General features: G+C 54.0%; 7 protein-coding genes across 7 annotated transcripts; 3 read left to right on the forward strand and 4 right to left on the reverse strand.

The window, feature by feature from the left end:
- Positions 1 to 785: 785 nt before the first annotated feature.
- On the reverse strand, positions 786 to 2213 carry P168DRAFT_314157 (uncharacterized protein; the record flags this gene model as incomplete). Its single annotated transcript, XM_024839748.1, has 4 exons — positions 786 to 1450; positions 1660 to 1782; positions 1853 to 1930; positions 2018 to 2213. 4 exons carry the CDS (start codon positions 2211 to 2213, stop codon positions 786 to 788), a joined length of 1062 nt encoding a protein of 353 aa, XP_024696623.1.
- A 2304-nt stretch (positions 2214 to 4517) lies between these two features.
- Positions 4518 to 6227, reverse strand: P168DRAFT_7145 (60S ribosomal protein eL33). Its single transcript, XM_024842125.1, has 7 exons — positions 6124 to 6227; positions 5811 to 6005; positions 5668 to 5677; positions 5449 to 5502; positions 5341 to 5382; positions 5176 to 5276; positions 4518 to 5097 (listed from the first exon to the last, which is right to left on the reverse strand). Exons 2-7 carry the CDS (start codon positions 5833 to 5835, stop codon positions 5000 to 5002), a joined length of 330 nt encoding a protein of 109 aa, XP_024696624.1. The 5' UTR covers positions 5836 to 6005; positions 6124 to 6227; the 3' UTR covers positions 4518 to 4999.
- A 1822-nt stretch (positions 6228 to 8049) lies between these two features.
- P168DRAFT_286190 (glucose-6-phosphate dehydrogenase) lies at positions 8050 to 10975 on the forward strand. Its single transcript, XM_024836295.1, has 10 exons — positions 8050 to 8193; positions 8567 to 8639; positions 8718 to 8738; positions 8802 to 9146; positions 9205 to 9402; positions 9471 to 9555; positions 9620 to 9696; positions 9747 to 9954; positions 10012 to 10383; positions 10455 to 10975. The coding sequence occupies exons 1-10, from the start codon at positions 8150 to 8152 to the stop codon at positions 10562 to 10564; spliced, it is 1533 nt and encodes a 510-aa protein (XP_024696625.1). The 5' UTR covers positions 8050 to 8149; the 3' UTR covers positions 10565 to 10975.
- Positions 10976 to 11619: 644 nt separating this feature from the next.
- P168DRAFT_6642 (putative sucrose transporter) lies at positions 11620 to 14075 on the forward strand. Its single transcript, XM_024842090.1, has 8 exons — positions 11620 to 11842; positions 11934 to 11959; positions 12052 to 12296; positions 12380 to 12446; positions 12507 to 12578; positions 12634 to 12823; positions 12876 to 12991; positions 13052 to 14075. The coding sequence occupies exons 1-8, from the start codon at positions 11745 to 11747 to the stop codon at positions 13969 to 13971; spliced, it is 1734 nt and encodes a 577-aa protein (XP_024696626.1). The 5' UTR covers positions 11620 to 11744; the 3' UTR covers positions 13972 to 14075.
- Positions 14076 to 15463: 1388 nt separating this feature from the next.
- On the reverse strand, positions 15464 to 18825 carry P168DRAFT_7250 (DUF1708 domain-containing protein). Its single transcript, XM_024842127.1, has 4 exons — positions 18539 to 18825; positions 18269 to 18426; positions 15617 to 18203; positions 15464 to 15565 (listed from the first exon to the last, which is right to left on the reverse strand). Exons 1-4 carry the CDS (start codon positions 18726 to 18728, stop codon positions 15492 to 15494), a joined length of 3009 nt encoding a protein of 1002 aa, XP_024696627.1. The 5' UTR covers positions 18729 to 18825; the 3' UTR covers positions 15464 to 15491.
- Positions 18826 to 20450: 1625 nt separating this feature from the next.
- Positions 20451 to 22368, forward strand: rlmA (SRF-type transcription factor RlmA; the record flags this gene model as incomplete). Its single annotated transcript, XM_024839749.1, has 4 exons — positions 20451 to 20506; positions 20557 to 20713; positions 20772 to 21816; positions 21878 to 22368. The coding sequence occupies 4 exons, from the start codon at positions 20451 to 20453 to the stop codon at positions 22366 to 22368; spliced, it is 1749 nt and encodes a 582-aa protein (XP_024696628.1).
- Positions 22369 to 22974: 606 nt separating this feature from the next.
- P168DRAFT_262108 (MDR family MFS transporter) lies at positions 22975 to 25295 on the reverse strand. Its single transcript, XM_024834730.1, has 3 exons — positions 24952 to 25295; positions 24830 to 24859; positions 22975 to 24762 (listed from the first exon to the last, which is right to left on the reverse strand). The coding sequence occupies exons 1-3, from the start codon at positions 25231 to 25233 to the stop codon at positions 23224 to 23226; spliced, it is 1851 nt and encodes a 616-aa protein (XP_024696629.1). The 5' UTR covers positions 25234 to 25295; the 3' UTR covers positions 22975 to 23223.
- Between the last annotated feature and the right edge of the window lie 8 nt (positions 25296 to 25303).

Genomic DNA, 25303 nt, shown 5'->3' on the forward strand with positions numbered 1-25303 from the left:
ATCGTTCTTGGAACGCGGATGTCGATTTGGTATGAGGTGGAGGTTATCAGGTTTCCGATGCTGAAGTTTAGCATTCCTTTTCTTCTACTTCTCTTTATCTTCATTTTTACTTTTTTCGTTTGTTTTGTGTTGCTGGATGGTAGGTAAAGGGTGTGGTGAGCATAGATAGATGGATGATATTAGACCAAGTGCTGAATGTTTTTCCTTCTCTCTTCCTTTCTTAGATCTTTTGCAGACTTGAGCGTAACCGTATCTACCCTTTCTATTTGGTAATCTGCCTCTAGAGTACATGTATAATGATGCACGATCCATAGATACAGTACATCATGCACACTCCACGCGCCTACATTCCCAGCCCACACCTACTATCCCAAATACACACAAAAGTAGAATGATATAAACAGTCAATTATATTTATCGTCGGCCGAGAATCATGTATGTAAGGCCTCCACTCGAAAGGGGTAATAGAAACCACAAAAGGAAGGGTAGTTGGGGAAGAATACAAGTTACCATCAGTACAGCGTATACCCCGTGTATCAATCATAACTCGTCAATCGCGTTAAGGAAAGTAGAAGAAAATCAATCAATCAAAAGAAAGTAGCGGGATGATCTCCACCGGAGTGAAGTCTCCCAAATCCGTTCAGTCGAGCCTGCATCGCTGTTCCGTCGCTATTGTGGATGACTCGCCTAAACGCCGTATCAATTATTACAGTGATGAATCGAAAGGAAATCGCTCGTGGGGTAGAAAACGGTGAATCCAAAGAGGCAAGATACAGGTATGGTGGTTAGTCTTTGGAGAATCGTCGCTTGAACCAGCTTCGTCGCTTCGTGTCGCTCTTCGAGTCGCTCGTTTCGGAGGCGTGGTTGACGGATTTGCGCAGATTGCGACGCGTGGGTGCTGCACCGGCTGCAGGCCCACCCACCGGGCCCCCGGCACTGGGATCGGTGGCTGGGACTGTACTGCCCAGGTTGATCCTCCCGCTGGTCGCAACAGGATTGGTATCTAAGTTCGGTGTGGGGCCGAACTGAAAGCCATAGTCCACCGTCGATACTTTCTGCTGCTGCTGCTGCAGTTGTTGTTGCTGCTGCAATTGGTCGAGGGAACTGTTGACCGAACTGGGATCGGTCGAGTTGCCCCATGGGTCGGTATTTGGCCCTGTGCCTGAACCAGAGGGCGTGGCCATGTTCTCGTTCGACCGTCCGTACCCATTCTGCACATATCCGTTCGGCCCATTGCCCCCATAAGACACTTGTTCTGCGTTCACGCGTGGGGGCGGTCGACGGGATCGACCGCCGCCTTGGTTGTAAGGGTAAAAGTGATCGGACGACTGGCCATTGCCATTGCCATTGCCATTGCCATAGTTCTCGACGTAACTGACCGGTCGCGAGTAGCTTTGTCCTCGGCCGTTATAATATGCACTCTGCTCGCTATAGCGGTATACATTGGCTCCTGTGAAAAGACGGCGATCAGCTGGTGGTCGCGCAGGCTGCGATCGCAGATGCGACCGTTGCCAGATACGAAGGATTATTGCATGGAGGAACACTACCTCCAAAGTAACTGCTGCGGCGACTGTATGCGCCATCGCCTGTGGGTTCTTCTACCAACCAGCACACCAATGAGCGTCTGACCGCGCAACTCGACGTAAGGGGGTCACTCACCCGTCTTTGCATACGACACCGGTCTACTACTGGACGAGCCATAAATGGCGGCTTCGAAGGAGCGGATCGTGTCCAGCGGGCGCTCCAGCCGGGGCCGGGTCGGGTTCGATCGATCCGGATCAGCTATTCTCACATCCGATTAGGGTGGGTTGCCAGGGGGGACGATGCGGAAGGATAAAGGATATGTACGCACTAATGATATTCCCAAACTGATCCTTGTGCTGCATTTCGCGCAACGAACCCAAGGTCGATTTTTCTAAAGCGACCGCGACTATATCGTCGTCAGTTCATGGATGCGACCGGTGTATAGGCAAAGTGTGGTGGTGGAGATAAGGACGGGACGGCTCTAGTGACATACTCGGTTGCGCCTCATTCATGGCCAGCATGGGATCGGCTTTGGTATGTAGATTGCGCTTGACTTTATCTTCGTGAGATTCGGTCAGATGAAGTTTGTTGGCGGAGGGGGTGGAATGATGAGATTTTTCGGATCGGGCTCCTAGACTGGAACGTCGACCGTGTCGAGGAGGCGATGCGACGGGCTGGGGGGCGGCCATGTTTTTTATTTATGTTGGGTTTATTTTTTTAGCGCTCTGATCAGCGATTCGGAAGTGATGAACTATGGCGCCCGCTGTGGAGCACAAACCCGCGATAGCGGTGGAAATCGCCAAGCAATCTGCCAGGTGGAGAGATTGGGAAGCCCTGGAATGTGGGAAGGATCGGCCGGATGATGAAGGGATGTATCTGTAATCTGTAATCTGTACGATCGGTGTGATGGGTCTTGAATTGCGATCGACGGGGTTGCAGGGAGTGAGGCAAAAGAAATAGAGAGATGAAAGCAAGAAGAGAGAAAGAAATCAGAGGGGTGGGTGATACCTAGGATGGTGTCAAAGAATGAATCCAGTGTCAAGATAGTGATGAGAGACAACAACTAAGATAACAAGGACAGAGATGGAGCATGGAATGGAGTTATTATAAGTTGATAACTCCCGATGGAGTTGTGGATGGGTTGACAACAGACGCCACGCTGTCTTGGCCGGTCAAGATACCAGTGATACCTAGGTAAGTGCGATCCTCTTCATCTTATTATATTCTATATATTCTATATCATTCTATATTCTAATCTAGATTATATTATTCTATTGTCAATACATATATACTGTTGATATTCTACCATATCTTCTATTGATACCACGTGCAAACCCAGAAAGAGAATGATATATCCAATATAGATACTTTATCATCATGACTGGTTCTTCTCTCCCTCTCATACACATCAACAACACAGGTAACTAACTAGTTTCCATTGTCTGATCGACCGAGGCTGCGTCATCCACACCATTCCATCAATCAGATCCTTCACGCCAGGCTATTTATATCCATCCTCCAGTCTAGCGTATCGCCATCCAACCGACGCGTTGGCCAATCCTTCAGAAAACAACCCACGATAACCAACTCACTCATGATCGCTTCCCTTATTTACCACACTTCTGACTTCCCTCACAGTACCACGATAAGACAATCCAAAGAATCCATCCGTGATCTTCCCATTGGCATCCACAATCGCCTTGGGTGTAACCTCAGTCGAGGTCATCTCGGACTAGAGCGCTCTGGACGGTGTCACACTGTCTTTTGATTTTTCACGGGTTAAGCCTAATCCGATCACTTGTCTGTACAATCCCAGATCTAGCCTGGTTTGTGTCTCAGTGGTGTTCCGAGGCATGGCGGATTGATTGCCCCGCGCCTCAGCCACAATCAAATAAATGAAAATGGTTATGAGAAGGAAAGAATAACGAACACTCCATCCAGCGGTTTACTCCAGTATACATCTATCTATGGTTCCCTCTGGCTTCAAATCTTCTGTTGAGCGTCATCCAATCCAATCCCAAAGATCGATGATCGTCGTCAGGTCGACCGCAGTGGGTCGTGCGGGTGGGGGATGGCGTCCACCTTAATTCCCATGAAACTAACTCCATGCAAGGTGTTTTGATTCCAGAAGTACTCTCTGCTCACTGCTCACCCTGGATTTCGAATTCTCTTGCGGGGTAGCATCTTGTTTGGTATTGACTCACGGATCGTGTTAATTCCATGGTTTGGTGTTTCAGGGGAGTCATGGGCGAATAGAACCGTCTTGTCTGTGTGTATGCATGACTAGTTATATGATGGATGTCTCACCCACATGTCAGATTGAGTCGGCGTTGTCGCGTAAGATGACTACGCTACGTACGGAGTACTTTTGACATATGTTGGGTATAGGGAAGATGCTTACCTGAAACCTTCCAGACTCACAATAATCCCTATAAACCACATGAGAACAGACCACACCCAAAGGAACCATGCGATAAGATATCAGTATCCAGTAAACGTCTATATATAACATGCAGAGTCCAATTTACACAATCATATACTACATTTGGCCCCATTGCAACTACTGACCCGTTCTCTTACCGAAGAAGTTTGCACGTAAATACAGTGTATGCCCTTCTATTCCCCCACCTCATGTACCCTATACCTTATACCTGAAGCGCGGGAACAAACCCCGTATCTACATCGATCATGCATCAAATGATTTGTGCTACATCGGAGAGGATGTATGCTTCTGCCTAGACGATAACGACTAACTACAGCGCAAGGCTCCCCTGGTGCAATGGTGGTAATTAATTGCTCAGTTAGAGATAAATGGTCCTTGATCGGTAGGGATGGGTAGTTACAGTAGATGCCGTAGATATAGTTGAGCAACAGTGCCGATCTTGAGGTATAACGGTATGTGGGCTTTTGTGGCTACGTCAGATCTGCGGACTGTGGCTAGATCACTACACATGCAATACAAGACATAGATAAGGGTGACAGCTATCGGATCGTGGTCGCATGGGTAACTGATCCAATATATACAACTGTACACAGCCGATGCTAGCCCACTTATCAAGAATCAAGCGCACGAAGCCCAAGCAGAATGGAGTAGTACCGATGGTTGAAATGGTATGGATTGGTGTTTTATGATCGTCGGGAGGCCATGCTTGTCAGACAAAAGACACGTCGGAGCTCTCCAGAACCCCCGTACCTAAACAGGGTGGGAGAGAGCCCCTTCGATAAAAAAGTGTCCAGAAGCCGACCAAATTCAACATGATGTAGCAAATAAAAGGAAAAACAAAGTGATTTCTTTTATTTCAATTCGTAGGGCGGAAAAACAGGCCCTGCCCTCTCCCACGAAACATTATTCAACCGCCCAACTCCCATCTCAATTCAACATCGGCGATTTTCCCGACTTCCTTTGCCCGACCGTCTGCGCAAAGAATTCCCGGAAAAAAGTGCCAGCTAACAACATGATATAAAATGGGGTCGTTTAGATGTTGGAGGGGTAGAGCATGACACGGACGGAAGCACCGAAGGACTTGGGGGGGAGGTTGTGGCGGAACTGAGCACGGACAACGCCGGAGTTGCCTATATGATTGTGAGTTCACGTTCTTCTGTCGTAACCCCCGTCGGGTATGCTGATATCATCGGGATTCGGTCACATACCGTGAGAGCGGGTGACCTTGCCCCAGATCACCCGGATGTTGGAGCCCCGAACCTCACGCTTGGCCCGGTAGACGAAAGCGACCTTCTTGCCCAGGTAGAAGCTGTAGTTTCGTCTTAGCTTCCTGACCCATAACTCCAATCCGATATTCCTCGGAGATTACTCACTTGGCGGCATCAGTGTTGTCAACACCGTCGATCTTGATCAGACTAGGGTGATTGTCAGATTCCATTGTCCCGTTTCCCATTCCGATATCTCATGACGCTGATCCGTACCTGGTGTTGGGGTTGACCTGGCGCTTGGAGCGCTGGTAGCTCAGGTGGCGACCCCTGGAGAAAGATTCGCGTTAATTCCTTGCTCTGATAATGTCGTGGGTTTCCCAATCCGCATGTCCATCAAAATTCCCCAGGCGACACGATATGTAAATCCGTCGGCCTATCCTTCTTCGTTTCCGGGCGTGCGCGATTCGACGGGACGAGTGTTCAATAACTTACTTAACATAGACTGTTAAGAAAAAAGAGTGTTAGCAATATTCCCGACAAAAAAGCACTCCTCCTCGAGTCATCTCCAAATCCACCGCCGACATCCAATATAATGCGCCCGCGAATTCATCCACCAGGCGGGTAAAAGCACTCACGTCTGTGACCTTGTTCCGAAGGCATTCTGACGGCGATTCTCTGAGCAGCAGCGGGCAACGCAAGCAAGTCGAAAGAAGGTAGAGATGACCCGCAAAAAGTCGTCCGGGTTTGTCGGTGGTTGTCGTCGCTTCGAGATAGGTCGGGGACGACGCACAATGGTCACAATTTGCGAGGTGTGTTTGGCGCGGCTCGCCCTAACCCCGAATGGGAACGCTTAGCGATCCAGCCCAGGGCTAAGTCAAGTCCCGTGATGGATCTTGGCTCTAAGTCCACTAAGCCCGTTTGGGACGAGCCCGGATGAATAGATCTTACATTCCGGTGCAATTGGATGTGTCAGCCCTGAGTCATCATCATCATCTGAGTCATCATCCGCATTTCCCTGTTTCTTTCTCTGCGTCTCCTTGGGACTTCCTCCTCTTGTTTTCTGGCCTTTACCCCCCACCATCTCCAATTGTACAGTCGGGGTACAGTGATCCGAGACCGGTTCGCTGGACTACTGCACCAGGTTAGGAGCTCTGTGCCTCCAGCGGCCAGAACTGACAAAACAGACGGTTGAGTCTCCCCCAATGACGACACTGGGTCCATCTCCGTGCAGTTCGATCCACGCATTGGACATCCCTCGTTGTCTTCCACGGGGTGCATCGCATCCCGCTGTACGATCTTCAATGTAGGAGGATGATCTGTTGTCGTGTTATGATTCAGGAATGGCCACGGAACGGGATTCTCGATTGGGTCTGCCGTGACCGACGCAGTAAACAATCATCCAAGGTTGGCTGGTTGGTATACTTTGTTGTCGGCGAGGGAGGGCCAAGGATTGGAGACTGACTCCATCTTTCCATGCGGCACGATCAGACCGAAAGTACCCTTTTGGAAACATCGCCAGAGTCCCCCGCCCCACCTGGCATCGGCAATCATTTGACATGATTTCTCTGGAATACTTTAACCGCACGCCACATTTCACTTTCCTCGCTGTTTTTGGATTTGCCATGATGAACCAATCATGTTTTACAGGCATTATGGCGAGAGAATCCTACACTGCTTCTCTAGTATCGAGGGGGGTCGAATTTAGTATTGAAGGGGGGTCCCCCTCCCGCCTAGCTGTAACGGTTGAAAATCAGCACGGCCCCTGCATCGGCAGCTAAGCTTAAGCCCGGAGGCATCTGGGCCGAACGTCTCGTCTCGGTCTGGTACGAATCTATTATCCTCGTTGAGTCGTTGTAGTATCATTGGTTTGTTACCCCTTTTTTTATTATCTCTCCCTCAGACTACAACGGGAAAAGGGATCCCGTAACTTAATTTGTTGAACTACTATCGTATCTATGAAAGTGTCCCATCCTGTCGGATGACAAATCCGACAATTCAACCCCGCGACTCCTTCACCGGAGGATGGTTTCGAGAGCGGCATCTTCCAACCCAGATCATCCAGTGAATTTTTCCCTGGTGGGGTTCCGAAGTCGCTTCTTGACTAGTATCCTGCTGGGGATGACTGTGGTGCATCCCATTCTTTGAACGGAGTCGCGTACATGGAGACAGATATCCCTGCGTATAGCGTACATCGGTATAGCTTACTATCAATCAGAGGCTCCACCGGCATTCAAATTTCCACCACCGATATTATCATCCAACGTGGTGTCAGCGTCTTTCCTGCGGAGGGATTCTGATCTGACCGGTCTCCGCTGGGTAGATGTGCTTCTTTCTTGTCGGGAGATAATCCTGTTCAGATCTCGACGGTGCTTATGTGCTGATGTGGGCCTGAATGTTGGGTTTGAATTCCGACGCGGGGTGAACAGATCAACATCATGATAATCAATCAGTAATAGTAAATCAATAAAATAGAAAAGGCAGAAAGGTAGACCCCTCCAGTCATTCATCAGTGGATGAGAAATCCCGGCGAATTGGGTTAGGTAGTTGGTTCGGATAAATTCATCTATCGATAAGGAGGATTTAGTATTGACTGGATTGCTCTGAGATGATGCGCAAAAAAAACCAACTCCAACCGATTGAATGAGAATGATGAGAGATAGAAATAGACCGTTGAAGATCCTCTCTCAAAGAATCCATAGAATCCAGAATTATCAATCCAGGGCTTGTAGATATTTGGAGAAGTCCGCCAGATTGACCTCAGCCGGTTGCCCCACCTTGCAGGCCGTAAGACTGAGAGGTATAGAGAGAGGAGCTGCAGTCCTCACGTTAAAATCCAAACCTCTCTCCGCCCCGGGACTTTGGGAGTTTTTTCCTCTTTAACCTCCTCATCTCTCTTCCTTTCCCCTCTTTCTTCCTCTTCCCATTTCCCTTTACCTTTTTAGACTTCCTTCCCCATTTCCTCTATTACTACATCATGGCTAGCACAATAGCTCGTACCGAGGAACGTCAGAACGCTGGGTGAGTCTGAATACTACTACTACTACTGCCACCACCATTGCTGCCACCTAGTTTTCGCTCTCTGACATCACACCCCTCCGCCTGCTTTGCCCGCCCACTCCCTCACCACAACTTCTCCCCCCACCAGAATGCCACTTTCCTGGTCTCCTTTGATTAAAAAAATCCCCTCCACATTGGAAATTTCTACGGAATTGATTCGTCTTGAACATTGGAGATTCATCCTTTCCTCTTTGCCCAATCTTTATCCTGGTCATTTGTCTTTTTGAGCTTTTTAAAACGCTGCCAATCGCATCCTCTCTACATATCCCACGATACCACCTTACCTACCGTTCAATCCCTCTCTGATTTACGCTAATATGGGTTACTCACGCAGCACCCTCGAGCTCAAGGATGACACCGCCATTGTTGTCCTCGGTGCATCCGGAGATCTGGCCAAGAAGAAGACCGTGAGTCACCTCGATTGGGTTGGTGTCAGGTAATGCGACGAGTTCACTAACGGTTCTTTTTTTTTGTGATCTGGATAGTTCCCGGCCCTCTTTGGCCTCGTATGTTCCACAATCTCGCCCCCGAGAGTGACTCGAGATCCCCGGTGCTAACCCGCCCTCCAGTACCGCAACAAATTCCTGCCCAAGGGGATCAAGATCGTCGGTTATGCCCGGACGAACATGGACCACGAGGAGTACCTGAGACGCGTGCGATCCTACATCAAGACCCCCACCAAGGAGATCGAGGAGCAGTTGGATAGCTTCTGCGCGCTTTGCACCTACGTCTCCGGTCAATATGACCAGGATGACTCCTTCATCAACCTGAACAAGCACCTGGAGACCGTCGAGAAGGGCCACCGCGAGCAGAACCGTGTCTTCTACATGGCCCTTCCCCCCAGCGTCTTCATCACCGTGTCCGAGAAGTTAAAGAAGAACTGCTACCCCAAGAACGGCATCGCCCGGATTATCGTGAGTCGACCGGATTGTTCACTCACAGGCCTCCAACTAATCCGGTCTGCCCATCTAGGTCGAGAAGCCTTTTGGCAAGGACCTGACCAGCTCGCGCGAGCTGCAAAAGGCCCTCGAGCCCAACTGGAAGGAGGAGGAGATCTTCCGGATTGACCACTACCTGGGTAAGGAGATGGTCAAGAACATCCTGATCATGCGCTTTGGCAACGAGTTCTTCAACGCCACCTGGAACCGCCACCACATCGACAATGTTCAGGTATGTCTCTTTCCATCTTTATTTGTGGGACTCAATTCCGGCGGGTCACTAACGTGCGCTCGGAACAGATCACGTTTAAGGAGCCGTTCGGCACCGAGGGCCGTGGGGGTTACTTTGACGAGTTTGGCATCATTCGTGACGTGATGCAGAACCGTAAGTCGCTGCACCTTTTAGTTGACCGATATGGGAAGGTTGCTGACCTGCTCTGTCTTCTCAGATCTCCTGCAAGTTCTGACGCTGCTTGCCATGGAGCGTCCCATCTCCTTCTCGGCTGAAGATATCCGTGACGAGAAGGTAACCCAAACAACTCACCTCCCTTACCATGCCGGTATTAACCTCTGTAGGTTCGTGTTTTGCGCGCCATGGACCCCATCGAGCCGAAGAACGTCATCATCGGCCAGTACGGCAAGTCGCTGGACGGCAGCAAGCCCGCGTACAAGGAGGACGACACGGTTCCCCAGGACTCGCGGTGCCCGACTTTCTGCGCCATGGTCGCGTACATCAAGAATGAGCGGTGGGACGGCGTGCCTTTCATCCTGAAGGCCGGTAAAGGTATGCTTTGCGGTTCTATGTTTGGCTTGACCGGGGGAGACTGACCGCCCATCGCAGCCCTGAACGAGCAGAAGACCGAGATCCGCATTCAATTCCGTGATGTCACCTCGGGCATCTTCAAGGACATCCCCCGCAACGAGCTGGTCATCCGCGTCCAGCCCAACGAGTCGGTGTATATCAAGATGAACTCCAAGCTGCCCGGTCTGTCCATGCAGACCGTGGTGACCGAGCTCGACCTGACCTACCGCCGCCGCTTCTCCGACCTCAAGATTCCCGAGGCGTACGAGTCGCTGATCCTGGATGCGCTCAAGGGCGACCACTCCAACTTCGTCCGCGATGATGAGCTCGACGCCAGCTGGAAGATGTTCAGCCCTCTCCTCCACTATCTGGACGACAACAAGGAGATCATTCCCATGGATTACCCTTACGGTATGTTCGCCCTCTTCCTTCCCTCCCGCTCACTGGCAAACCACGCGAACGTGGGCTAATAATGTTGTTAGGCTCCCGGGGTCCCGCCGTCCTCGACGACTTCACCGCGTCGTTTGGATATAAATTCAGCGACGCCGCTGGCTACCAGTGGCCGGTGACGTCGGCTCCCAACCGGCTGTAGACCGCGTCGCGGTTGACATGTGATGGGGAAGCCAAAAGAAGCGAGAACAGCCACGAGGGAAAACAACCATAAAAAAACAGAAGAAAAAAAGAAGTACAAAATACGTTGAAGACGATCACCTCAGCTATCAGTGCTGGATCGTTTGTTCGCTGTTACGACATGACACGAGGTAGCCATATAGCGGGAAGGAGGGCGATATGAAGTGATGCATCCGGGTGGGCCAATGACGAGATATATCCATTGATTTTCATTTTTGTCGCGAATTTTCCTTTGTTCGGTTCTTGTTGTCTTTTTTTATTTATTTTTCTATATTTTATTTTCATATTTTCATATTTTCTTTGTCGTCGGTCCGATTTAGAAACGAAGGCAGTGAACCGTTACGAGCCATCATGATGGATCGTGGAAAACCTCCAATAACCGCGGGATGTCCGTGCATCAGACAGATTAATGTAGAGAGTAGAGACCCCGTCCTCCGACGGACACCCTATGATCTAATCCGATCAAAAGAATGGAGGAGATTGATTGAAAAAAGGTCCCTGTTTCAGGACATCAACTATTAATAACGCCCGGAGTGGGTCTCCCACCCTTGACGGGCCGGGGGAGAGTCCCGCATGCATGCGTGTTGGCTGTTTGTGTGGGCTTTTCCTCCTCGACCTGACCTTGCTTGGCTTCAATCCTTTTGTCTTTTTCCTTCTGCCTTATCTGAACTCCCCTATTCTGTTCTTCTTCACCTCGGTTTCGCCCCGGGGCTTTTTTTGTCTATTCTCTGTCTATCCTGCGATCATTCCCGGCTGGGTGAATCTCCATCACCGTCTCTCGCCCCTCGTCCGTCTCGCGGAATTCGATCATCCTTCCATTCCTCGCTGCTATTTTTATCCTCCGACAGCCCATCGTGCGACAGCCAAATCGTCCTCAACCCGCCTTTGTTGACCCCGCGGACACCATCAATTTACCCGGGACCCCACCGCGACCGAGCATCTCACCGAATATCCGCGATCGATCAGGCGTTGCAGGGTTGTACACAGGTCTGGTGGTGAGCACGCGACAGCCCGAACCGACGCCCATCGGCCCCCCGGTTCGCGGGAAGGAGAGGCTGGCTCCGCGAGGGTGACCAGCGCATGCGGGGTGTACATATCTCGACACGATAAGGGGGTTTCTCCAACGATAAAAAAAAAGAAAGATGCCACAAGCTGCAAGATGGGTGGGCTCTCCGTCCATCAGGGGGAAAACGGAGTCGATGCGCATGGCGCTGTTGACTTTTAGCTTGTTGGGGTTACAGTATGTTTGATTTAGCTCTTTTGAAAAGCGATTCCTACTCTTTCCTTGTGCGGGATCGTACTGACGTGGTTTCTTTTGTCTCGCGATGTAGGTTCACCTGGGGTATTGAAATGACTTGTAAGCTCAAGCCCGCCTGCTCCGTCTGAGCCCGGTCGTCCGGTTTCGATCGCCTGTTACTCTTACTCATCGGTATCGTTCGTTGTGTCCAGATTGTACGCCGTATCTCCTGCAGCTTGGTTTGACCAAATCGCGAACGTCGCTTGTGTGGATTGCCGGCCCGCTGTCCGGTCTCATTATCCAGCCGCTCATTGGGGTGATTGCGGATCGGTCCCGGTCTAAATGGGGGAGACGCCGGCCGTTCATGCTCTTCGGGTCGATCGTTGTGACTGGGTGTTTGTTGGTTTTAGGTTGGACGTCGGAGATTGTTGGACTTTTTGTGAAGGATGCGGAGAAGGTGAGGAGTGCCTTTTTGCGCGCCCCCCCCCCCCCCCCCCCCTCGTACTATATCCCACGTCTTAGCCGCTTACTGGATGTTAGGCCAACAACGCGACTATCGCTCTCGCGGTTCTTAGTATCTACGCCGTGGATTTTGCGATCAATATCGGTGAGTGTCGGGAGCGGTCTCCATCTGGCCCATGATATCTAACAGCTTATCACCTTCTAGTCCAAGCATGCTGTCGCAGCTTGATCGTGGATACGTTGCCCATTTCCTCGCAGCAATCGGGGTCAGCGTGGGGTAGGTCTTGGATCCGTCCTCCAAAGCAGAACGGTAACTGACATCGGTCATACAGCCACTAGAATGTCGGCTATCGGTCAATTGATTGGATACGTCATCGGGTCTATCGACACCGTCAGTATATTCGGGACGACCATCGGAGACACTCAGTTCAAACAGATGACCGTGATTGCGGCGCTGTCGTTGCTCATCGCCGTCGCTGTCACGTCCTACTGCGTGAAGGAGCGGGTCTTGGTCACTGCAAGGTGCGTCGCCGGAGATGATTATTCCCCAGGCGTTTATGCTAACCTGTCGCAGAGACTCGGACGAAAAGACCGGAACCCTGCAAGTTATCTCGCAGCTTATCAAGACGACGATGGATCTGCCGCCGCGGATTCAAGCTATCTGCTGGGCGCAGTTCTGGGCTTGGATTGGTACGCCTACTATTACCTGAATACCTCATAACCTGGACACCTCGATCCTAACATGTATAGGCTGGTTCCCCTTCCTCTTCTACAGCACGACCTGGGTCGGCGAGACCTACTTCCGCTTCGAAGTCCCCAAAGACTCCATTCAGCCAAGCGACATGCTAGGCGAAGTCGGCCGCGTCGGCAGTCTATCCCTCGTAGTCTTCTCCTCCATCACCTTCATCGGCTCCGTGCTCCTCCCATTCTGCGTGCAACCCCCCGACAGCAAACGGCCGCGGTTCACACCCCGCCCACCCCCCGGCATAGCCGCGCTCCTCAAGCGCATCACCGCCTACCGCCCCGACCTGCAACTAACCTGGCTCATCTCGCACATCATGTTCGCCGCAACAATGATCTTCGCCCCCCTCGCGCGCTCCCGCGCCTTCGCAACCTTCCTCGTCGCCCTCTGCGGCATCCCCTGGGCCATCACCTGCTGGGCGCCCTTCGCCTTCATGGGCGTCGAAATCAACAAGCTCGCCCTGGGCCCCAACCACCGCCCCTCCGGCTCAGGCGTAACAATGATCACCTCGTCCAGCCTCCGCGCAGCAGGCGCCTACGGCGACGCCAACGCAGCCGACACCGAGCTCGACGTGCTGCGCCTCAACCACGACCACGACCACGACGACACGGACAGCGACGACAGCGACGTCGAGGGCGGCTCCTCCACTAACGTCCCGTCGACGGGCGAGTTAGCCGGTATCTACCTCGGCGTGCTGAACGTGTACACCACGCTCCCGCAGTTCGTGGGCACCTTTATCAGCTGGATCGTGTTCAGTATCCTTGAACCCGGGAGCACGAAGCCCGATGATTCGGCGCCGAATAACGATGCGCAGTGGATGAATCTTGATAAGGATACGCCGAATGCGATCTCTATCTGTTTGTTTATTGGCTCGTTGAGCTCGCTTATTGCTGTTGAGGCTACGAGGCGGTTGAGGTATACGTTATAGACGACGCAGCAAAACAACACACAAACCAACGAAGATATCAGATGAGAAAAGAAAAAGAAATAGATGTCTATACAGTTAGGGAAGATGAAGATACCTTTTTTTTTTTTCTTTTCCCTTCTTCTTTGTTTTCATATTTCTTTTTCATTCCCCCTTTGTCTAACATCTCTTACTTGGACTACTGTTCACCATCTATCTACCCATTTTGTTCATGTCTACCTCCCCTTCTTGTCCATGTGTTACCTACCTCATACATCTTGTTATCATTCTATTATTCCATTTTTTGTATTCTTTACTTTTGTACTTTTTTGTCATTTTTTCACGTCACATCTTACCCGTGTATACATGCCCGTCTGTCTGTCTGTACATTCGATACCCATCCATCCATCCATCCATTCACATGCATTATGGTTGATTTTGATTTTGATTCTGATACTGATTTTGATCTCACCCATTTTTGTCTATGATTTAATACTAACATATTTTTTATTCCTTCTATTTGATACTTTCATCTTCATTCCATCTTCCTATTCTTTGTGTCTTATTCTTTCTATATTCTTTGTTCACTTTATCTTTCTGGTCTCTGTTACAAGGATTCCTTCACAGAGAACATCGACAATAGATGGTAGATGATAAATGATAGATGATAGATAAGTAAATAAATCGAGACAAGAGTTGTTGAACCTACTCTTCTAGTAGTTGTGGGGAGATTTGGGAGTGAAGTGATGTGATATATTTGTAATCTGACAACCGCTTTCGAAAATATATACAAACATATTTTTATAGTATCTTGTTTCTTTGGCACTTACTTACCTTGCTTGAATTGTTTAGTTAATTTATCTCTTCGGTTTCGTTTTACTTTACTTTTTTACTTTGGATATTATTTCCCAACGTATTTATATATAGATAGCACTAAAAGAAGAACCTAAAAAGACGGACATAGTAGAATAGTAGCACAAATGATTCACTGTCACTGATTAGTACTATCCAACCATCACAAACTAGAGATAAAGATTTATATAGGGTTATATAACGAACGAAGTCGCACTCGAGAGATTGTGATATATTTAGGAGAAGAAAAGGGAGACGAGGTAGAAAAAGTAAATAAAAAGATAGTCAGACCAATTCTGTCCTATCAATTGAAGAATAAATAATTGAACATAGGGGATAAGACCGAGTAAATCAGCGCAGAGCAAAATTGGGGAATCAAAAACCAAAGCAGGTATAAGGGTTGGATATAAAAGGGTCGTTTCAAACACCCGTCGAGTGACGAACGATCGAAACGAAAGAAGAATGGAATGATAAATGCGTGCGTGCGTGAGGCATTGCGGCGTAGGTCCGTCATTCGTCTGCCTGGTTGGCGCAGAATTGCGGGATGGCATGTTGGGCTCATGCACGCGAGAAGAAGTCGAGGAAAAGAACCGAAGGAGAAGTCAAAATACAAAAGGAACGCTGTCAAGCGGGTAGAAGGAAATTGGAAAAATTGGAAAGAAAAATCGAGAAGGAGAATTGAGGAAAATGGCTTAGTTTTGCTGCTGCATGTTGCCCGTCAGCTCGGCTACTCGGGCTTTGATCCGCGCGGCGCGGGTTTCGAAACCTAGATCGGTGTTAGTGGTTGAACATTAGGGTAACTACTGGCTGAACGTACTCTCTTCCTCGCTGGTGTTTCCGTCGTCGGTGCCACTCATCTGGGCCGGATCCGACTGCGCGGCCCGTTCGGCCGCATTCCGGCGGATCTGCGCCCAGCGGTCGTACGATGGGTTGGCCGGGGAGGCCGACGATTCCGACGCCCGGGGCGTCGCGCCGGAGGCCTCAGCGGACGGCCGGGGCTGCCCCGAGACGGCTTCGGACTCGGGGGACTCGGGGGCGAACGCGGGCTGGTCCATCAAGGGCCCTTGATCGAATCGGGAGAATTCCCGGTCCGCCGCAGCCTTCTCGTTCGTGTCGACCCGGGACAGGGCGTCGTACTCGGCGTCCCGTCGGGGGTGGTCGCCGCCATTCGACGCGGGGTGGGCCGGGGCCGGCGGCGCAACGGGCGAGATGGGAGAGACAGGCGACTCCGGGGCGGGCGGGGCGTCCGCGGCGGCGGCGGCCACGGGCGTGGGTCGCTGCTTGCGAAGGGTCGACGGTGTGTGCGGGGCGGCACGGACCGGCGGTGGCGCCTGGGACGCGCGGGCCTTGTCTTCGAGGGCCGCGCGGGCGGCCGCCACGGCCGATCCGCCGGTGGGCTTCACGGGGGGCGCCGCCGCCGCCGCCGCCTCGGGGTTCTTCTTCTTGGTGGTGCCAAACATGCTCTTGAATGCCGAGTTGCCGGGCTTCTTCTTGAGGCGGGGGCGGGAATCCGTGGAATCCGTGGACGGCTTCGGGGTCGGTTCCGATGTAGTGACCGACTCCAGCGGCGGGTGGGTGGTGCTGCCTTTGCGACTGGCCGCCGGGGTCTCGTCCTTGGGTGGCGGCACGGGGGATGAGGACGAGGCCGCCGGCGGCGGGGGCCCCTGGGTGGTGGTGGTGGTGGTGGTGGGGGCCCGGGCCGGAGGCGATGGCGGACGTTGGGCGGGGGCGTCGTCGTCCGTCGGGGCCCCGGTGCCCGCACGGGAATCGCTCATGTAGGCGGTGCGGTAGGTGTGCTTGTCGTAGTTGCTGGCCCACTTCATGGCCTGGGAGGCCTCGCCGATGATGGAGGGCTGCAGGGTCAAGACGGAGTGAGTCTTGACCTTGGACGAGAGGGGCGGCTCCTCGGGGGCGGGACCGGCCGCCTCGGCCTCCTGCTCGCGGTGCTTCCGCTGGAGGGCGGCGGCGGCGGCCTGGATGCGCGCGTGCTGATCGGGGGCGATGCTGGTCTTGCTCTGCGGGGCGGGGTTGCCGGCGCGGGGGTCGTAGGGCTCGGCGCCGGTTCCGGTGCGCTTGGCGGAGGACTTGCGGCGGCCCAGGCGCTTGCGGGTGGAGAAGCCCAGGAAGCGCTTCTTCTCGACGAGGTAGGCACCGGGATCCGGCTCGGGGGCGGCCCCGGGAACCTGCTCCTCGAGGACGAGCCACTTGGCGCCGCGGAGGACGGTCTCGAGCAAGGCGCAGCGGCCGAAGACGGCCTTGCGGACGGCGGGCTCCTCGCCGGCCAGACTGCTGATCCAGACCCACCAGAAGGAGTCGTCGAGATCGAGGGTGGTGATGCTGGCCAGCTCGGCGGGCTCGATGGTGGAGTCGGAGTCGAGGGGGCGACGATGCGACTGCGAGCTCTGACCGCGGACAGCCTCGAGCGGGGGCAGGATCTTGTCCGGGGGCAGCAGCATGGGGGCCATGGGGCCCTTCATGCCACTGCTCTCGGCGAAGCCGGAGGACATGAAATCGGCCCAGGACGGGGTGGTGGGACGGCCGCGGGGGACGGTGGCCCTGGGGGTGGTGACGGCGGCGGCGGCGGAGGAGGAGCGGCCACTGCCGCCGTGGCTCGACGGGCGGGGGGAGCTGGTGTCGAGGTCGGAGTCGAGACTGCCGCCGAAGCCAATGTCCTCGAAGCGCGACCAGGTGGCGTCGCGGGCGGCCGGGGTGTCCTCGGGGATGGTGGAGGGGTTGGCGGCGGCGATGGAGCGCAGGACGCGGAGGCACTCGTCGGTCAGGGCGCGGAGAGGGTCGTCGTAGGCGGCGAACTCCTGCAGGTGGTGGTCACTGTCGCGGTATTCGAAGTTGGTGGCGCGGCGCAAGAGGGCGACGGGGGTGGGGGAGACGGTGTCGACGATCATGACGACCTTGGTGGTGGTGACCTGGAGGAGAGTGGGGGTCTCGGGGGGATACTCGGTGGCCTGGACGAGGGACTGCAGGGTGATGGGGAGGGTCGCGATGCTGTTGACGCCGCGGGCGGAATCGGGGGAGAGGGAGCGGAGGTAGGCGAAGAAGAGGTGACTGGTGGCATCGGCGGCGCTGGCCCAACTCTTGTAGGATTCCTCGAACCCCTTGGCGGCATCGACATGCTCAAAGGCCCACCAGCCGGCATATCGGGAGAGCTTGCGGCCGCCGAGACCGTTGGATTTGGCATGGGCGGCGATGGCGGCCAGCAGGTCGAAGAAGTCAAAGATGATCTTGGCGCGGGCGTCGGAGTCGACGCTGATGGGGATGAAGGTGGTGAAGGCGTCGCGGGCGAGGTTGGAGTCTTGTTCGCCGACCTTGAACAGCTCGTAGGCCTCCCAGGTGACGACTCCGCCGGGGAGTCGGCTCCAGCACCATTTCAGGACGCTACACAGGACCTAGACTTTATCAGGAGGGGGGTTTTCGGGGCAACTTGTATCGTTGGAGAAGGGTGAAGACTCACCGTCGGATCGGACAGGCGTAATTCTCGGGACAAGGTCTCGCCGGTGACGGGAGCGCCATTCTTGAAAGATTGGTCAAAGTAATTGCGAATGAAGGAGCGAGCGGCGCTGGCATCGGAGCTGGGACGGAAGGGGAGGAGGAGGAAGGGGATCTGGAGGGCTGGGATTGATCAGCCACGGGTCGAGAAGAATTGCGAATGGGCCCGCATGCCACGCAGGCTCCGGGGTGGGGAAAAGAGAGCTTGACGTCAAGGAAGGCGGTGTCAACATACCTCTGGCTTTCAATTCCTTGGTACAGGCACGTAATAGATCCTGGACTTCTTCGGGAGCGACCTCGGTCCGCTGCCAGGCGTCGGTCCAGGAGGGTTTCGGAGGGCCGGCATCGTCGAGAGGGGAAGGTTTGGCAGGTTTTTTGGAAGCGGTGGCGTCTTTGCCCCGGAAGACACGGGTGAAGAAGGGCATTTTGCAGCGGAGACACGCCAGAATGGGATTCAATTGGAGGGGAAGTCGCGGAAGTTGAAAGTCTATCCAACGGTCCCTCCGTTGAGTTTGAAGAAGAGAAATAAAAAAAAAACACGGAAAAGAGGGAGAAAAAGAGGGAGAGAGGGATAGAAAATTCGAATCAAGTGGAGGAGTCCTGTAATTTCATCCAGAAGGATGTCCGACTGCAGGATGAACCGTGCGAGGGATGTATCAGGGAGGTATCAGGGAGGATCAGGGATGATCAGGGAGGGATCTGGGGAACAGGGGAGGGATCAGGGAAGGGGGACGTTGGGGGAAATGATGACAACGAGGAGAGCAGATGAAGTGGGGATTGAATTGGAAGAGAGAAGCGAGTAAGACACAGAGAATGAAGCACAGACAAGAGAAGAGAGCAGAGAAAAGAAAGATCCAGTGACAACGAGGTGGCCCGATGATAACCTGCAGGTCGATGGGGCCGCAGGTTAGTGTGGAGTAGGTCAAAAATGGACCAAAGAGGAAGGATGAATACAAATACAGATCGGATCAATCCCAGCAGAGGGGACAGGCTGAAACAGGGGAGATGACCATGGGAAAGAGGAAAGAAGAGAAGACAGAAGGGAATGGAGAGAGTGGATGAAGTGAGAGAAGAAGAAGAAGAAGAAGTGAAGTAGAAGAGAGAGAGAGAGAGAGAGAGAAGAGGATCTACTTGTTTCAGGGGGATTTAATTTTACGCGGGAAACCTTGGTACATTTTTATCTATCATTTTTTTTATATACTATTGACGATTAGCATCTATTACTGATAATAATGATTAAGTATCTACATACATATAAATATAAATATAATATAGATATAATATAGATATAATGATATAAATGTAATAATATAGATAATATGTATATTGACAGATGAAGTAGATATCAACCCCATGGATGCCTCAGGTACAGCGAAGGCGGTCAGACGGTGCTGACTCATCCACGATCTATTCATAGAATTCTGCATCCGCTGTCATTCTCTCAACCTCTCTCTATCTCTGTCCATCGATCATCATCAGCTTCATCTTTATCATCATCAACTTCAGTCTCTCATTGTAGAGTCTCTATCTCTCCCTCGCTCTCTCCTCTCCACCCCCTCTTTTCCTCCCGGTCTCCCGCTCTCTCCCTGTCATTCTCCCACGGTAGGTGCCTGAGGTTTCCACATTTCATTATCCCATCCTGATTTGTATTATTTTATGTGGATTTTATCCCATTAATCATCCAACCACATCTCTCTTCCTCTCTCTCTCTCTCTCTCTCTCTCTCTCTCTTCTCCTCTTCTCTTCTTCTTCTTCTTCTTCTTCTTCTTCTCTTTCAACTTCTCACTCCATCCTCTCTCTCATCTCTCCTCTCTCTTCCTCTTCCTCTTCCTCTTCCTCTTCCTCTTTATCTCTCTCTCTCCCTCTCCCCTTCCCATCTACTACCCTCTCTCGTTCCCCTGTTTCTTCCCTTTCTCTCCACCTCTTTCTCTCCCCCCCAGTGCTAAAAATAGTCTCGCTTTTTTAAGGTTGTCCCCCCCGATTTCACTAAGCACTATCTTGCTTCTCCACTCGCTTTTCCATCCTCTGCCCTTCCTGCCTGTCATCTCCCTTTTTGGCTGTCATATTGGTTGATCCAACCCTTTCCCCCCTGTTTCATCCTCCCTCCGCGCCTCAGTCCCCCGCGCCTCAGTCGCCAATCCTCCCTGATGGGTCGACGAAAGATCGAAATCAAGGCCATCAAAGATGATCGCAACCGCTCCGTGTATGTTTCCCCTCCTTCTCCCTCCAAAGATCTACCGCTGACATCCCCAGTACCTTCCTCAAGCGTAAAGGCGGTCTCTTCAAGAAGGCGCACGAGCTCGCCGTCCTCTGCTCCGTCGATGTCGCCGTCATCATCTTTGGGTCCAACAAGAAGCTCTACGAGTTCTCGTCATGTGACATGCACGAGACATTAAATCGTTATCAATATGTTCGTCTCCTCTCCCCCCTCCCCGGGTCGAAAGAAAAAAAGGTGTTGACCCCCGTAGTATGGCCCGCCCCACGAGCACAAAGGCCCCGAAGACTTCTCTGGGAAGCGCGACGACGACGACGATGACGATGAGGACACCCCGGCCCCCGATGACATGCACCCCACTCCCCCCCAAAATCCACCCCCCATGCTCCCGCCGCACATGCAACATCATCCCGGTTTCCAGCACGTCCATCATGCCCCGTCCGCCTCACCCCCCCTTCCCAACGGCATGCCCGTCATTCCGCGTCACGGCACCCCCCAGCCCCAGGTCGTCTCCCGACCTTCGTCCCGCAATAACCTCCGTCGCGTGAGCGGTCACCTGGCTCCGGGCCACCACCAGGCCACGCCCCCGCCCCCGCAGAATGGCTTCACCTACATGCCCAATCCCTCCGTCTACCACCCTGGGGCCCCGCCACGACCCGGTCATTACGCCCAGTTTGCCCATCACGGGCCCATGCCCCCGCACACCATGGCGCATCATCACCCGCCGCCCCAGTCCGTCGCGCCCCCGCAACCGCATCATCATGCCATGGCCCAGCACGCGCCCGCCCTGACGCTGTCGCAAGCCCCGCCGCACCCCGCCGTCGCCCCCGCCTACTTGCCCGACCAGCGGAATTCGATGCCTCCCACCTTCCCCGCCGAGCCGCCGCCGTCCCACCCCTCGCGGACGGTCTCCATGCCCGACGGTCCCGCGACCGACCACCCGCCCCGGGCGCCTCCGGTGAAGACCGAAGGGAGCCAGTCGCCGCAGCCGCCCCCACACCCGTCCCACCAGTCCCACCCCCCGCACCCGCCGCGGTCGCTCTCCTCCAAGTCCCGGAGCATCTTCACGCCCATCGACGACCGCGGCTCGGTGTTGGCGCGTCACTTCGGGCTGGGGCCTCCGTCGCCGCGCCCCGACACGACGGATGGAGCCGGGGAGGCGTCGCGGGAGGCATCGCCCGCCGTCGGGACGGCCGCGACGACGCAGTCCGCCCCGCCGCCCCCGCGCCGGGCCGCCACCGACACGCCCCGGGGGCGGCGTCCGCCGAGCTCAAGCCACCGTCCCGGACCAACAGCGGGTCGGCGGTGGCCCCCAAACGGCCTCAGCTCAAGGTGCAGATCCCCAGTGAACACTCGGAGCCGGGCAGTGCCACCGCCGACGACTCCTCGTCCGCCGGCCACAAGGCCCTCACCCCGGCCAAGGCCAACAACCCGGACGGCTCCTCGTCCGCCGTCGTCCTCCCGCCGCCGTCCCCCTCCGCCGGCGCCCTCCTGAGCGCCGGGGCCCAGGGGCCGCCGAATCCGTTCGCCCGGCCCCGCCCCCGGGCGCCGCGGCCGCGCAGAACGCTGCCGCCTACGGCGCCAACAACAACATCGAGACCCCCATTTCGGCGCTGCCCAGCCGGTTCGTCTCGGATGCGCTCCTCCCGTCCCCCTCCAGCTTCTTCCCCGAGTGGGGTTTCGGCCGGTCCGGGCCCGACAGCAACATGCTTCCGAGCCCGCTGACCTTCCCGACCCCGTCGGGGCCCACCGGCCCGGGCTTCTCCCGCGACGACGAGCCGGACAAGAAGCGCAAGAGTCCGGAGGGGGGAGGCAGCGGTGAGGGTGCCTCTAAGAAGACCAAAACGTAGTCGCCTTCTGCTTTTTGGGATGTGATCTGTTTCATATGACTATCCCTATCCATCTGTTGTGTCTGGCATCTCATGGCGTTCGAGCTATGGCGTGGTTTCTCTTGACCTTCCTTGAATGATTTTTTTTTGTCCCCTTGGTTTCTTTCCACGTCTCCATATACCCCTTCCTTATCTTCTCTACTTTGTTGCATGAGTGTGGATTATCTACACTGGTATCGTCCCGTCCTCCTGGACGGATGTCTTACTAAAAAGGACCCCACCGCACTGAAGTGGGGGCAAACACTGTTACCTTACGTTATCTACCTACCTATCTATCTACCTTGACTCTCGTCGGCTGGGCGGGTTGGGGCGGCGTTGTCTGTCTTTTTCTTTCTTTCTTTTTTCTTTTCTTTGTTTGTTATTGGATCTGGGTTTTGGTTATTACCACTGTGGAATAATGTAAATAAATGTGACTATTATCTAGGTGTGGAATACACTGGTTTCATTTTATATTACATTTACTTATAATCAGATTATCGTACATGGAATAGTAATGAAAGAGCTATATAGCTCAGAAGTAGCTCTGAGAGCAACAATGTTCCAGATCGCTGAATGTATGACTTCAGCGGCGTATTAAGTTTCACCAACAGAGTATATAGATCAGTGGTATGTTGAGTACCACCAAAAGAGTATATAATTATGCACATGAAGATATCCAAACCAACCGAAACGGCGGTATCAAGTTCAACCAAACCAAGCCAAACAATATATATATATATATACCCTATCCCCGGGAATTAATTATATAATAAGAAAAACAGACCACAAAGAAAAGAGAAAGAAAAGGGTATATATAATTAGGTCAAGGTGTAAGGGTCAAACCACCTCCTTCTTCCGCTGGTCCTTATCCCGCTGCTCCGCCAGAATCTCCAACCTGGCGCGCTCCTGCTCTGCAAGACCCGTCTTCACAACAGTGTGGTTCTTATTCAGCACGACAGGACGAATGAACAGGCTGATGATGAGGCCGGCGGCCGCGATGGCCGTGTAGAAGATCCACATGCGGGAGAGGGTGAAGTTGAAGGCTGTGAGGATGGCGGATTGTTGGTTTTGGGGCAGGGAGCGGATGAGGGGCGCCTGGGAGCCGGAGAAGGAGTGCGCGATGGCGGCGGTGTTCTTGGGCCCGATGACGGCTGCGACGCGCGGCATTTGCTGGCCCAGCACGTTCTGGTAGATGACTGTGCCGAGGACGACGGACATTGCGGCGGAGGTTTGGCGCAGGAAGCCGAAGGTGGCGGTTGCGGCTGCTACGTCTGCGGGGTGGATGTTTGCTTGGAGGGCGACGAGGGGCGCCTGGAAGATGGGGCCGGCGCCGATGCCGCCGATGAGTTGGTAGATGATTATGCGGGGCCAGGAGGCGTAGGGCTTGAGGTCTATGAGGAGGCCGTAGCCGAGGGTGAGGAAGAAGAGGCCGCCGACGATGAGTTCGCGGTAGCGGCCGGTTTTTTTGATGGAGATTCCCGTGACGGCGGAGAGGACGGAGAGGGAGAGGACCATGGGGAGGACGTAGACGCCGGAGAGGATCGGGGTGGCGAGGAGGACGGTCTGGAAGTAAAGGGGGAGGTAGTAGGAGCCGGCGATGAAGACGAAGGAGTGGCAGAAGCAGATGACGAGGATGGTGACGTTGTGCCAGTTGTTGAAGATGCGGGTGGGGATGACGGGGTATTTGGCGAACTTCCACTCGTAGAGGAGGGCGAGCGTCCAGGTGAGGACGCCGAAGACGATGAGGCAGATGACGGTGGGGGAAGACCAGGGGTAGTTGATGCCGCCGAATTCGAGCCCGAAGAGGAACATCAGCGTGCCGCCGATGATGAGGAGCGTGCCGACCCAGTCGATGGCGCGGAGGCCGTCGAGGAAGGGCGTCTTGCTGGACTCGATGTGGAGGAAGAAGAAGAGCGCCGCGAGGGAGACGCCGCCGATGGGGAGGTTGAGGTAGAAGCACCAGCGCCAGGTGACGCTGGTTGTGAACGCGCCACCGATGATGGGGCCCAGGGCGCCCGCGATGGCCCAGGTGGCGCCGAAGAGGCCGTAGTACATGGGTCGGTCGCGGACGCTGAACAGGTCCGACACGCTGATGTTGGCCAGCACGATGATCCCGCCGCCGCCGATGCCCTGGAGGGCTCGGCCCGCGAGGATCATCGGCAGGTTGATGGCCAGCGCGCAGATCAAGCTGGATGCCAGGAAGAGCATGTTGGCCAGGAGGAGGATGGGTTTCCGCCCCCAAATATCACTGATCTTCCCCCACAGGGGGACGCACGAGGCATTGGCGAGGAGGTAGGACGAGGCCATCCACGAGTATCCGCTTTCCGAGGCGTGAAAATGGGCAGCCATGGTGGGTAAGGCAGTGGAAACGATAGTCTATCGATTGAGTCAGTCGTCTGCTTCATTTTCTGATATCATATGCGCGCGGGGGAGGGAAACCGACCATATCCAAAGCTGCAAGAAACAACGCCAACTATATCAACCACGTTAGCCATCAGTTCCAACCCATGATTCATCTCGTATGCAGCCAGCCGTCCAGCCAAATAGAAGCGGGGGGAGGCATACACAAAGCGCCGTCATGACAATGGCGATATTCTTCTTGCCCAATTTCTGCGCCTGCGACGGCGTGCGATCGAGCGCAGCGCCCTCCGCATCTTTCTCCCCTGCGCCCTCACCCCCATCATTCTGCTCATTCATTTCCCTCGACTCATTGTGCCCTCGGTCTTGGTCGGCGGGCGACTGCGGTGGGGAAGCCGAGCTATTCGAGACCGCCGTTTCTTTCGCGGTCTGATCGGGCGGGTTCTGATTTGTGTGAATTTCCCCGAGAGGATTCTGAGGTTCCGACATTGGCGAGACCGTCTGGATCAGTTGGTGCTGTGTCTCTTGTTGCACTGATGGGAGAGAAAAAGATCCGAGA

Source organism: Aspergillus campestris (assembly GCF_002847485.1).
Source record: "Aspergillus campestris IBT 28561 chromosome Unknown P168scaffold_1, whole genome shotgun sequence".
NCBI lineage: Eukaryota > Fungi > Ascomycota > Eurotiomycetes > Eurotiales > Aspergillaceae > Aspergillus > Aspergillus campestris.

Coding starts and splice junctions, on each gene's coding strand:
- P168DRAFT_7145 (XM_024842125.1), bottom strand. CDS start 5,835: ATGCCTTCGGAACAAGGTCACAGAC. Junction 5,383..5,448: donor CAGGTCAACCCCAACACCAG/GTACGGATCAGC, acceptor CAATCACCCTAG/TCTGATCAAGATCGACGGTG. Junction 5,277..5,340: donor GACAACACTGATGCCGCCAA/GTGAGTAATCTC, acceptor ACGAAACTACAG/CTTCTACCTGGGCAAGAAGG.
- P168DRAFT_286190 (XM_024836295.1), top strand. CDS start 8,150: ATGGCTAGCACAATAGCTCGTACCGAGGAACGTCAGAACGCTGG. Junction 8,640..8,717: donor ATCTGGCCAAGAAGAAGACC/GTGAGTCACCTC, acceptor TGATCTGGATAG/TTCCCGGCCCTCTTTGGCCT. Junction 9,955..10,011: donor CATCCTGAAGGCCGGTAAAG/GTATGCTTTGCG, acceptor CGCCCATCGCAG/CCCTGAACGAGCAGAAGACC.
- P168DRAFT_6642 (XM_024842090.1), top strand. CDS start 11,745: ATGCCACAAGCTGCAAGATGGGTGGGCTCTCCGTCCATCAGGGGGAAA. Junction 11,843..11,933: donor TTTAGCTTGTTGGGGTTACA/GTATGTTTGATT, acceptor CTCGCGATGTAG/GTTCACCTGGGGTATTGAAA. Junction 12,447..12,506: donor GGATTTTGCGATCAATATCG/GTGAGTGTCGGG, acceptor ATCACCTTCTAG/TCCAAGCATGCTGTCGCAGC.
- P168DRAFT_7250 (XM_024842127.1), bottom strand. CDS start 18,728: ATGCCCTTCTTCACCCGTGTCTTCCGGGGCAAAGACGCCACCGCTTCC. Junction 18,204..18,268: donor TACGCCTGTCCGATCCGACG/GTGAGTCTTCAC, acceptor GATAAAGTCTAG/GTCCTGTGTAGCGTCCTGAA. Junction 15,566..15,616: donor AAACACCAGCGAGGAAGAGA/GTACGTTCAGCC, acceptor ACACCGATCTAG/GTTTCGAAACCCGCGCCGCG.
- P168DRAFT_262108 (XM_024834730.1), bottom strand. CDS start 25,233: ATGTCGGAACCTCAGAATCCTCTCGGGGAAATTCACACAAATCAGAAC. Junction 24,860..24,951: donor TTGTCATGACGGCGCTTTGT/GTATGCCTCCCC, acceptor TGGTTGATATAG/TTGGCGTTGTTTCTTGCAGC. Junction 24,763..24,829: donor TTCTTGCAGCTTTGGATATG/GTCGGTTTCCCT, acceptor CTCAATCGATAG/ACTATCGTTTCCACTGCCTT.